The sequence below is a fragment of the Hipposideros armiger genome, unplaced genomic scaffold (assembly GCF_001890085.2).
Source record: "Hipposideros armiger isolate ML-2016 unplaced genomic scaffold, ASM189008v1 scaffold_265, whole genome shotgun sequence".
Taxonomy (NCBI): domain Eukaryota; kingdom Metazoa; phylum Chordata; class Mammalia; order Chiroptera; family Hipposideridae; genus Hipposideros; species Hipposideros armiger.
Genome location: NW_017731615.1, coordinates 670970 through 684270, shown reverse-complemented (window position 1 = coordinate 684270; position 13301 = coordinate 670970). Strand labels below are relative to the sequence as shown.

General features: G+C 42.0%; 1 protein-coding gene across 6 annotated transcripts in view; it reads right to left on the bottom strand.

The window, feature by feature from the left end:
* Window positions 1-13301, bottom strand: part of AKAP6 (A-kinase anchoring protein 6) — a 473754-nt gene that overhangs the window by 356410 nt on the left and 104043 nt on the right. For 3 of the 6 annotated variants that reach the window (XM_019656775.1, XM_019656773.1, XM_019656770.1), the window contains one exon: window positions 5288-5645. In XM_019656775.1, the coding sequence (XP_019512320.1) occupies window positions 5288-5611 (324 nt within the window). In that variant the 5' untranslated portion in view covers window positions 5612-5645. Of the gene's footprint in view, window positions 1-5287; window positions 5646-9339; window positions 9456-9523; window positions 9775-13301 lie in introns of those variants that run through there. The other 3 variants (XM_019656774.1, XM_019656772.1, XM_019656771.1) reach the window with 3 other exon arrangements.

The following is a 13301-nucleotide window of genomic DNA, read 5'->3' as shown; positions in this document are numbered from 1 at the left end:
AAAAAAAAAAAAAAAAAGCATTTCTGAGAATCCTAGGGTGTGTCACAGGTGTGCCCAGGAATCAACCCTGACTGTGGCTCACTGTCACATCCAGCGGATCCTGGACTCCATGGCTGCTACCACCTCAGGCAGAGCTCAGCTAGTTTTGCGCCAACAGTGGGGAAGAGTACACTCTTCCCCTCTACACCTGCCAAACGGGTAGGGGAGAATCCCAGGCAGAAAGTCAGCTGAGACAGATCCTCTAAGTCAGGCCCACAGCCCTTCCCCCCTCACTGGTACCCACATGCCCAGGGGGTGGCTGCTTGGTTCGATTCCAGGACTGGGAACACACATTACCACAAACCATCACTCCCCTCCCTCCTGTGCTGGGAGGCTCCTTGCTGCATGAGGAGGCTGAATCCTGTCCCAACAATTCCATCATCCCAAGATGTACACCATCTTCAGTCCATCAGGCACATCTGATGTGCCAACCCCAGCCTTGGAGGGGACTCAAGCCTTCCCAGCAAGCCTTCCAGACCCCATGTGAGTCACTGGGTTTTAACTTTGAGAATCAAGCCAAAATCGAAGAACCAATCACAGATCTCATCTGGAGGTGGTTGAGAATAGAATTCATCTGAAGTGGGTTATTTGGGGTGCTGATTCCAGCTAAGTCACTTCAAGACTTCTATTTGTCATATAGCCACATCATTTAGCTTATGTTAACTGGTCTAAGCCTTCCCTCTTTCCTGCTATCATGTTTCCAGGATACAAATAATATTCTCTCTAAGACGATAGTGAATCAGCAAGCAGGGGTGCCTAATTTGCCTATTGAGCACCCAAATACATCCATCCAGACCAGAAGTCTCAGTGAAAGTCAAAACCTTTTAAGGTTCTTGGTCTGATTTTCCTACACAGCATGGCCTCTATATCCAAAGGAGGAAGGGGAGGAAGAGAGAGAGTTTCTAAAAATGGCTCGGCTGGCTTCTCGTACTTCGTACTAAAGAATATCTGGAAGCTAAGAAGGCAAATGCGTGGATCACATTTTCAGTTTAAAAATAATGGAAAAAATTACACAGTATAGTATACTGCATTTTTTCCATACTTTAATCTTACGGTTAGATATTTTTATTCACTCTCTAGAACAATCACTCCCCTAACATGGGAACTTTATGGTAGTGGTTTGTAGTCCATCCTGGAGGTTACAATAAAACTTCCCCTAAGAACTTGGAAATAAGACTGATAAGAGTAGTCTCTGATAAATAAATTTTAAGATCAACACAATGACCAGGAGATAAGCAAAATTACCTTTAAAGAAAACGAGTGGCTTAAGGTCTAGAAGACCAAAAAGCATGCTTATTGACTAAAACCCTTACCAAAGAAGGAGTCAAAAAGAAAGGGGGGTGGGACGGGACCAGGCTCAGACACCTACAGAGAAAAGGATAGCTCCTCCCAGCAAACTTCCCAGGCAAGACCTCCAAGGCTTCTGAACCACTCACAGACTCTCCCTGATGATGGGATGGTCAAGCTCAAAATGCATTTGGGCCTTGATTCATCCAATGCCTTTGTCCTGATTCAGTCCTCACCAGTCAGTCTTCCTTATGTGGCTTCCGGTGCAAGCCTGTCTGTGGGGATGGAAGGCACTGACCATGCAAACTTGGGCTTGTCTGTTCAACCACAGATGTGAACTGAGCCCCCACCAAAGGCCCGACCTGTGTCCAAGGCAACAGGGATACAGTGCGGAATGAGACCTTTGAGGTCCTTGGGGCTAACACAAACAAGTAAACCAATGACTGCAGCTAGCGATAAGAACCATTATTAAAAAAATAAGCTGAAAAATGGACTAGATAGTTGCTGGGGAAGGGGATGAGGGTTTTAAGAATAGGGATCAGAAATAGCTACTTTGAGAAAGTGACATTTAATATAAAACCACAGACTAAGCCTCCCCTGAGCATTTTCCAAAAATGTTTTTAAATGTGCTCGATTGAATTTTGTTTTTTAACAGTATTTTTCAGCCAATTTTTTTTTTTAAGTTGTACATTGGTAGGGAGGACCGCGATGATAAAACTTAGAGCAACAAAGTGAAAGAGAATGTGAGTCATGCAGACAAGTTAGGTAAGGTAGCTCCTTTTTCGTGCTCACCCTTCACCAAACACAGCACAGGCCCCGGCTCCCTCCCTACCCTCTCCCAGTCCTGTGCCTTCACAGGCTAGAACCTGGCTGTACCTCGGGCTGGCTGCCTGATGAGGATCCTGAATCTGCCAGGCAAAGGCAGAGGAAGAGAGCTCCCAGGCCGAGGGAACAGGAAAAGCTGCGAGGCAAGAAGTAGCCTAACATTTCTTCAGAACTTCCAATGCACTGGAAGCTTTATGAATAAGGGGAAAGGAACAAGAGACAGGGCCAGAGAAGCTGGCAGAGGTGGAGCCACAGGAGGACATTTGGGTTTTATTGCAAGCCAATAGGAAGCAAGGAGTCACATAGCCTGATTTACATTTTGAAAAGATCCCACTGGCTACTGTGTGGAGAATGAACTGCAGGGTGCCAGAGGGGGCAGGCAGTGAGGTGGCTTGACTGGGCAGCAGCAGTCGTAGTACTGGGGAGAAGTGAATGGCTTTGGGGCATACTTTGGAGACAGATCCCCAGGACGTGTTAATAGATACATATGTGGGGTGGGATGTCATGCTTTGGCTTGGCAAAGAGAGTGGTCACTTTTACTGAAATTGGGAAGACCAAGGAGGGAAAGTCATGAGCGGGGAGGACTAAGAGCTTTTTGATGGGTGGATCAGGTTTGAGATGCTCACTAGAGACACAAGGAGAAATGTCAGGCAATTGGGGCTCCTGGGAGAATACTGGAGTGAATATATATGATACATTTAGGAATTATCTACACCTAGATGGTTCTTGAAGCCATGGCATTCCCATCCCTGTGACAGTCATTTTTCAGTGTAAATTAATAAACTGAGCAAGTTCCCTAGGCAGTGGGAGCCAAGCTGGGACTCCCCACAGCAGACGGCTGGCCTTACCCAGGCTGGGCCTGACCCCTGCTTTCTCAATGACCTCAACTGATAGCTGTTTCCACAAAGTTGTTTTGTTGTGTTTCCCCCATCAAAAACTCTGTTCCCAGGTTCCCCTTTATTCCTGTGGATCCATGTGAAAATAGGAAAAACCGACATGTATTTAAAATCCTTTTTTAAATAAAATGCATCAAAGTGCTTATTTGGTTGAATAAAGAAATATTACACCAATTAAGGGGAAACTTAACTAAGCAGATTAAGAGACTAGAACTAAACCCTTATGTAGAGGAGGCCATAACTCACTGACCAGGGCTGTTGACTTGGGGCTCAGTGTGGAAGGGCTCTCTTATCACACAATATTTGAGGACATTACAGAGAATGATGGGTAAATCACTTGATGACCAAGTATCAAAAAAGTAATCATAGAAAGCCTAGAATTAAATTAACATAAGATCATTTCAATTCATCTCTTTCATTTAAAGGAATTGATTAACTACTATGGGGTTACTGTCCTGACTTCCTGCCCTCATGGGGCACCTTTCTCAGCAAGGAGACAGACCACACTGGGGGACAGAGCTGTGTGGAGGCAGGTGTCAGATTCCTTTTGACTAAGGTGAGAAGGTGATAGGCAATTCCAATGTGAAAAGACAAGCCCATCACCCTGGAAGTGATTTCTCAAACACTAAACATAACTCTGGTTGCTTGTACAAACACTTTGCATTCCTATTTGGAATTAAAGTTTTAATTTTCACTTCAGTATTATTGATGTAATTAAATGAAGTAAATTGACACATTAATGTTTTTAGGAGTGCTTAGCAGCCTTTTAAATGGAGTCTTCTAAAGATATTTCCATTCTCTCCTCCCCATTCTCCTTTATCATTTACCACTTTTTCTGTGTAAATCCAAAAGATTTGGGAGAGCAACAGTCAACTTTTCTTCCAAACCCAAACCTGTATTTACTTATGGGAGCCAATGGGAGTGTAGCTTCAGAAGGAACAGAGAAGACGAGGGGCGACGTGGAGCCCCCTGACTTCCATTTCACTCCAGCACTGACGAGCTGGAGCTGCTCCTTTGATTAAAGGGACAGTGTTCCAGGGACTGAGACACAGCACCCCTGCTGCCACAGCAGGACACCAGCCAGGCTGGTGTGCCACCGAAGCTGGTTCCTAGCCACCTCTCTGTGACCCCTCTGTGCCTTCTCCTTTCCAAGAACCTGCAGAAAGCAGACCACCCAGGCCTGCACAACCTGCGAGAAGCCCAGTCACCTTGACATTCTGGCCCTTTTGTTTTCTCTCTCTCCTCCCACCTCATCTTTCTCTTGGACATTCTCTCATGTGGCAGCTGGATCCAGGATCCACTGAACCAGCCTGAGGAGGCTGAGCCCGCTCTGCTCTAGGCTTTGGGACACGGGCTTTGTCTTAACTCTGCATCTTTTCCTCTCACCTTGATGGCTGTATCCTTAAGTGTTAAGAGCCAAGAATCTCTTTGGTCTTTGATTTCATTTAGGATGAACCGGCTTAGGTAACGGAATTCTTAGGATGTCATTTAGCTGACTAGAAATTTACATTGGGGTTTGGCGGCCAACACCCTGACTGGTTATAAATCTGCCTTGCTTTGCTGGTCATTGACCTGAACGTGCATTTCCCACAGGGACCTTGAAGAGAGGAATGGCTATGGCGGGCAAGAGTCACGGTATTTTGGGGTCCCTGGGTCAAAATCTCTATTGTAGCACTCTTTAATATCACCTGCATTTCATGGTTATCAACAGTCAGGCTTGTGAAGGGCTCTAGAAGCCAGACATTTTTTTAATGTCTGGATTTTAGATTAGTTGTTATAAAAGCACCTTTGTTCTGCAGTGATGCATTGTAACTGGATAAAAGAACTCATTCTGAAAACAGAACCCTGCCCTCCCCATCTTTCCAGAATCCACTGTTTGCCACAAAGGCTTAAACTTCAACAGGAGATAATAATCACATACCCATACTCACGATCACAGCTCAGTTGGGTGTTTTACCTGTGACAGCCTATTTATTAAACCTTGTGTAGTATTTTTACTCTCCCCACTTTTCTTCAGTACCCCTAAGATCAATTTTATTCTAGATACTCAGCCCATGAAGTAAAAAATCAAGACAGAATTCTGTCCATGTTTAGCTACAAAGGTAATGGCTTCAAACCTGTTATTCTACTTTTGTTCCTGGATGTTTCTTCACTGAGAATTACAGAATGCAGGTTCTCAGTGCCATAGCCCTTTTCAGAGGTCTGTCTGGGATGGATGTGAGCCCAAAGGCCTTCCTTACCTTTAGTTGAACTAGATGCACATCTACATGCTTGCTGTCGGAGTCCTGCTGGACTGAGTAGGTGAGGTCCCGGACCCTCTCTGAGGTCATCCGGAGCCAGGTCTCAATTTCAGGTAAGTGAAGGACAATCTTCCAGTCGGCCCCTGTATGCAGTGGGGGTGGCTTTTCGTACTGCTGGTCAGCATCCACGTCCTTCATCACCTCTTCTCCCTCGCTCTGTTCCACAGTGGGTGTCAAGTTGATGGCCATGGGTGAAGCATCAGTCGCCATGGGATCCAGGTCCTGTGACCTCAGAGGGGAAAGTGTCACGCTCATGGTTAACATGGAGAAGTCTAACTCTTACTTCTTTCCAAAACAGCTGAAAGGCAAGAGGACAGAAGAAAGCAAGAGTCAGACAAGATTGCCAAATAAAGAAATGATACTTCGCAGAAGAAACAGGATTTCTAAATTAAGCCAGATTTCTAAATTAAGAAACCATAGCTCATTGCAAAAACAGAAAGAGGTGTTTTAAGTTTCTACATAGTAGCCCCGAGACTCAGCGCATAATAGGGACACAAAACCATGTGGTATTGCCTACCCCAACATCCATTCTCTCCTCATTCCTTAGCAGCAAAATCCTGATTTTCAGCTGTGCATGTTCCTGCCAAGAAGTTAAAAGTACATTCCCTACCTCCATCACAGCTAGGTGTGGCCGAGTGGTTAAGTTCTGACCAATGAGACGTAAGGGGAACTCCCGTATAGAAAGTCTGGGAGAGCTGCTTAAAGGGAGCTGACTCAATTTGGAGGGTCCCCCTTTTGCCCTTTGCTTTTCCTCCTTCTTCTAGATTGTCACGTGGACTTGGAGGCTAGAGTCCCAGTTGCCATCTGAGACCAGGAGATGCTTTTGGGCGTCAGGTAGAAGACAGTAGAGCAGAGTGGCAGGAACATGGGTTGTGCATGATAACTATAGGAGCTACTGTACCGGTCCTAGACTGCTGCCCTGAACTTCTTTATTGAGAGAAAACCAAACTTCCCTCTTGTTTAAGCCACTGTTATTTGGGGCTTTACAACTACAATCATCCAAGCATCATTCTGACTATTACAGCCAATACAGTCAATACATAGGATAACTAGAGAAGGGACACATTCTAATTAGTAAAAAACACGGTGCTGAATTCAGGAGAGGTTGCTCCCTTTCTATGATTTGTTAGATACACAGACATCATGGAGTAATGCCAAGCCTTTACTTTTGTGAAAAGTATAAATCATGGATAATATAGAATATATCTAATTAACTCTTAGCCTAAATGACATTAATATTTGGTCACATTGAAATTTTTAGAGGCTCTGGAATTTCAAGAATAATAAATTGCTCTTAAACACATACCATGAAAATGCTAATCAAATACATTAAAATAACATTTTAAGGTTGCTTTTTAAGATAAAGTTGTTTAGCTTCTTAATATTCACTTAGCAACAACAGCAAAATGATTTTACCTACAAAAGAAGGGGAATGGAACTCAAGCAAGCTCTCAGTTTAACTAGGAACCTGTAACTTCCCATACAGGAATGGGCACAGGGAATAAAAACACTTGTTGAATTGACAAAACCTTAAAAATAAGTTACTCCTACGTATGACATATTATTTCAGAAACCTTTCAATGCTGTAGCATGCTGCCCTTCTCCAATTTCTTGAGCATCTTATTTTTAAATTAAATGATAAAGAGGTTTATAGATGAATTTTTTATATCAAAGTTATTTGCAAAAATTGAAATATTCGGTCGTAAAGTAGGTTTATCACTTTGGTACCTGCCTTAGACAATGGTTTAAGGCTTCAGCTCAACAGCTTTCTTTGCCTGATTACAAGAGGGGGAAATCCATACCCTACATTTTTAACTACCATTACACACAGTTTTAAAAATAACAATAATACTAGACCTGGTTATTTCTTTTTTAAATCAATTAGAAGATGCAGAATTTAACTGGGAGGGAAAAAAACGCCAGGAAGACTAAGCTGCCATATTACTTTTTAATAAACCATACCCTAGCCTCTGATTTCCCAAAGAACTTTGACATTTTCAGCCAATTCACTGCCCTTTGGGGGATCTGTTCAAAATCACAATCCCAGAGAAGGAATATGATACACAAAGGTTAATAAAGGTTTCTAGTGCAAGGTCACAGAACTGGTGATAAATGATGACACTGGTGTCATAGTGATTTGCTTTTCTAGGAAACCAGACTCATCCAAACCAGAAAACTAAATGCCTGGGAGGTATACCATGAACTTTTTAAGCTACACCCACACCCACTCACCTCCAGGCCCCTTCTGTCCAAGAGCCCTGCACAACTGAAAAAAAGATGCCTGGCCATTGTGTTTTCTCTGAAACTCCTAAGTCAAGGCTGGGCCTTCCCTGGAATACACATCCTATTGTAAGTTAAAGAACATACCAAAGAACTGACTCAATGCAATTTATGTCCCAACATACATTTCCATTAATACCATCAGCACGTACACCAAACAGACATAGTACAGCTTTGTGTGATCTGGAGCAAGATGCTTCACATTTCTGGGTCTCGGTGTTCCTCATCTGTAAAATGAAAATATTGGCCTAGATGATCAGTAAGATCCCATCTGACTCTAAGACTCTGTGAGTACCTATTTATCCAGAGATGTCAAAGCTATAGGCAGCATCCTGCCTATACTGAGAGCTGTGTAGGTATTAAATGATGGCCTTCCATTTTACCAAAGCACACAAACAGCACCAATAGAGTTGTCCTACTTAATGGAAAGAAACAAATGAATACTGCAGGAATGCATTTGTAAGTCATTATTTACACATTATGTGTCACTAATTCTTTCCAGAAGAACAAATATGGAAGGTTATCCCAGGAGTTTGCAATTTAAGATTGATAACACAGATGTGGTTCTGGATGTAGAGGACAAACAGAATAGAATAAAAACATTAAACAAAAAATTGCTGGTGTGCCTCACATATGGGTAAAGAGCAAGGAAACCTTACATTCAAGCTACCAAAACAAAATTTTCCTGCATTATAACATTTCATCTTGGATATGATGTTTCTATATTTAACTGATCAGACTATAAACAAGAGACTTTCCATAAAGCAAAGCTGATCTTTACTTGAGTTTTATTTTAACTTCTGTCTCTTTATTTCCATAACATATACCTTTGCCACCAGGAAATAAATACCATATGTGTCATAATAACATAGCAAGCCTGGGAAGTGGCATAAAATTGATTAATTACCCATTTTTATAGGAAATAATTACTACAAACATTTAATTTTCAATTCCAGTATTTCACATTTAAAAGGCCACCCATGGATAACCAAACTCTATTTTTTATTTTCACAAAGTCAACTCTGATTTAAAAGATAAATTTATAATTTAAAGGAAAACTGCTTCACATTATGAAGACTTATAGTATCAATCTCTGTGCATATTTTTCCTGTCCTTAGCATGACTATTCAAGCTTGCTTTCCCATCAAATTAATTTTTCCATTTGAACATAAACAAATAGTAGAAAATTCAGCACAAATCTATGTATTCTTCTAAACACTATAAGACTATAAGTTTCGTATTCTTCCTTTACAAGGCATTTTGCAATAAGATTCCTTTCCAGTCACAGGGAAATTTTTAAAAATGAAGGAAAAGAAAGCCAGTAGACAACAATTTCTGAAGATGCAAGTGAAAACACTGACCCAAGTGTACACAGGTACACACCCAGTTACAATTCTAGCATGAGAGGAGTAATCAACCAGCTTTTTGAAACCCCATGACCTCCGCTTCCCTTCCTCCCATCAAATGCTTATCTGTGGCCACCTTTCTAGCATTAGAGATAATACCACCTTTATCCCAGCTGCTATGTTAAAAATAAAATAGATCAAATCCTTTCCTTTTCACAAATCCAAAGAAGATTCAACATGTAAAGTGCAAAAGCTGAAAACAGAAAAAATGTTAGAGCTTTTTTTTCCCCCCTTCTTTTTTAATTTGTGGGAAGGGTTTTCCCATCACACTCTATTTATCATCCTATAGAAACAGAAGAAACATACCCTGGATTGCTTACTAACAAGCACTGGTTCTGCTATCTCTGACAGTCCACAGGTTTTGAGTTGAAACCTGCCTTTAGCAGAATGCATTCGATTTGAATAAGACATATTTACATCAGGAAAGTGTTCTTCCACCCAACTAGCAGACCAAAAAAAATGCAGCTACACAGCCATCACAACTGCCTACCTCTTTCTCCCTTCCCTTGTAATTTTCTCTCTTAAGTGAAAGAACAGAAAAGCCGGGAATCTGCCGACTGTTACTCACACTGTAAATGCTTTTTGTCCCTAAAGGTCCTTCAGGATTAAGCGTCTGGCTCCTCCTTTTCTCCCCCCTTGGGTTCTCTTCTTGTGGCCAAACAAGATAAGGGCCAGTGTCAGGGCCACTCCATGCCAGCAGGACACAGCAAGTCTGTAAGGCACCAGCTCCATACACCCTTAGTGGCCTCATTGCTTACAAAGAGAGGGCTCTGTTCTCCCTATTTGGAAGCTAATGTGCGAGCTCCAGGCCTGTGCAGTTATAGGCAGGCCTTATGCACACAAACAGTGATAAGTGAGCTGGGGAAAGGGAAACAGTTGCCAAAACAAAGATCGTTATGGAAAAGAGTATTTGGGTGGACAGAGCACATCCAATCACAGCTCAGAAGAACCAAGACTGTATACCCCCCAAAACTGAGCAACACTAAAGCAGAATAATTAATACATGTACAAATAAATCAATAGTGCTGTATGAACATAACCAGCTGACAGAGCCAACCTGAGCTATACAGCTTCAATCTCTCTCTCTCTCTTTTCTTAGGAAGAAACTGTTCCTTCCAAGCATAACACACAAGAGCATGTGTATAGTTTGAGAGGTGGTCTTAGCATCATGGAAAGCAATCTCAAGCCTAAATACTTGCTCTCTGTCTTTCTGTGTTCTGCTTACTCCTTAAAAAACAAGTGAGAGACCAAAGCACAATGCCAGCCAAAATAGCAGACCTACTTGCTACAAAGCACGTTATTAAAACCGAAGTAGAGAAAACTCTTAGGCATCCCCAAGTGTCCATTTCTCTCCTTCATTTTTTCCTTTGATAGTCTCATAATCACGCTTCACAGAAGCTATTCATAGAGACACCGAATTTTGAAAGGGAAAAAAAAAGTTCCACTGGAATATTTTGATTTTCACCTAAGGTTAGTTCTCATGTTTTGATTGTATTAAGGAAAAAGAAATGAGGTACATCCTGTATCTGATTCCAGGGTTCTATTCTAGAATCAGGCTCTGCAAAGATAACACAAAAACATCGCACATTTAATAACTTGCTTAATTAAATGTCATGGTCTACTTAGATGGATGAGGCTCTAATTCATCACCGAGTCTTAAATCATGCTGGATGCCTACCTTCCTGGCCTCTTGTGAAGTCAAGAGCAGAGAAACTTCAAATGACTTTAAACTCTTAAACAAGAGAGCCAAAGGGTGTCTGCCAAGTATTAAGTTGAATTTGTACTTAGAGGAAAAATGAGAGTGGCTTTCATAATATGCTCCTAAAGAAGTTCCCGTGCTCACTGGTTCCTCCTTCTTCATGGCCCTTTTCCAGTCCTGGCCCCGCACCCTCCAGAGCTCACCTGGAGTAACACAGTGAGATCACTGCAGGAAAACCCAGATTAGTCTCACTTTCTAATCCTCCCACCATAACAAAACAGCCTGCAAGTGAATATCAGTGAGAAGAGCTTTAAGCTTTGTGTGTGTGTGTGTGTGTGTGTGTGTGTGTGTGTGTGTGTGTGTATATGTGTGTGGGGGGGGGGGGGGGGGGAATAAGACAGCATGAAAACAATGAAATAGTGAGTCCCAGACAGAGTTCTACAACTTATAAGATCTTTGTGGTGCTATTGATGTTTCCTCTCTCTTTTTACCCCTTTAGTATGTCCTTTGGCAGGGCTATGCCCCAGACAGATGGCTGATTACATCCTGCTAATCACACAGAGACCACGCGCACCCTCCGAGGTCTCCCCTCAATCATCACTAACTCCCTCACCCAGAGCACAGAGGGTCTTGTCAGCCATCACACACTTCATCAATCATCTTCCTCCCTCAAACCCTCCTCCTATCCCCTACCCACACTGCACCCCCCAATTATTCAGATTCTTCTCCTGTGGCAGGAACCCCTAGATTTACTCAGCTAGTCATCATCCCTCCAGTATTTTCTTTCCCCTATTACAGTAGTCACTTCCGGTCACTCAGAGATTTATTTGGCTGTATCAGCCAGTCATCTACAAGTGAGTATGTGGATCTGTATTCAGTGAACACTAATGAGTGTTCATACTTCTTACCCCCATCCCAACTTGCTAATAATCACCTTTTGTCAATGCTGTTAACACAAAGAAAATGAAACAAGGCTCATTTCTAACCAACTGACATTACTGAGAAACAACTGTATATAATGTGTTATGTGTATATCTGACTCATCATATTTACCCTCAAGGAAATTATAATTTAATAAATACAATTTCCCCTCCTCCACTCTCCCCCTCACACCCACACCCACTAATACCTATTGCACAGCCAGGATGTGGGCAAACAATGCCCTGTGAGTCCCCAGTGGAGTGGCATTAATCCTGGTGGAAGGAAAGATAAGGGGGGACCTTTACTAGAGAAGGTAACATTTCAGCTGAGCCTGTAATAATGGGTATGACTAAGATGGGCAGAGATAGAAGGGCAGCGGGGAAAGAATTCCAGGCTGGGGGAGCTACATGGACAAAGACGCCTCAACATGAAGAAGTTGGGAGGATCAGCAAATAATTCAGTGTCGAGTGGAATTAGGAGCTTGATGGGGACCAAAACCAGATAAAGCTACAGGTTAAGTTACAGCCATATTATAACAGGGCTGTGAACACCATGCTATGTAGTTTGGAATGAATCTCGCAGGGAACAGGAACTCTAAAAAGATTTTTTACAACCAAAAGAGAAATAGGATTGTAGTTGTATCCTGGAATGGGACAGAAATATCAATACACATACTCTTATTTACCAAGAAAATGAAATGAGAAATCAGCATTATGAGGATCAACATCCTCTTTTCCAGGCAGTCATCATTAATATTAAATGTAACCTTAAAAACCTTTTTCCAGAAAAAATAGAAAGAGACAGATGGGGGTAGAAGGGAGAAAGATTGAGAGAGAGGAATACTACAAGTCTGACTTTTAGATGAGAGTGATTAAAGGAGTTCTGTGCTCTGTCCTACCTACTCCATTAAATATAAAAAGAATTATCCATTTTTAGTTTTTCATTAACCCTGGCATCATATATTTGAAGAGGAAAAATTTTAAGGAATCTTCCATCTATGCAATGTTTTACTTTTGTTCTTGTTCTTCTAAAATTATGTTTTAAATTCATTAAAAAGTAATATAAATTAATGAAAACATTGTAAAAATAGATAACATTGAAGTTAAAAGATCCTCCACTATCCCCATATTTTCGTCCCCAGTCAATAAGAGATAAGAGTCTATTTATCTTTTGTAACCTTAATATGTAAAGTAGGAAGGAAATGAGCCTTTTAAAGATTCTGAAGCCTAAATTTGTTAGTTATCTATACTAATGCAGCAATATAGAAGTGTTTGCAAATTCAGTATTTATTTACCTTGTGTTAATGACTATTCTACAAAAAGTTGCTACTGACAAATAAATTGAGATAGTGCTAGGGGATTTCTGGGTAGAGATAGCCAACTGAATATATGTATCTACTTTTGCTCCTTTCAGAAACTCCAGGGCCGGCCGAGTGGCGCGATGGTTAAGAACTCGCTTGGGATGCCAGAGGGCCCCGGTTCGGATCCCACATATGAGGGCCAGTTACACTGCCCTCTACAGCTAAGATGCTGAACAACAGCTCAACTTGGAGCTGGGCTGCCCTGAGTCGCCGGCGACGGCGTAGGCTGCAGTCCCTGTGGCAGTGGGTTGCCATGGGCTACCGTGTGTAGCCAGCAGCCAGCGTGAG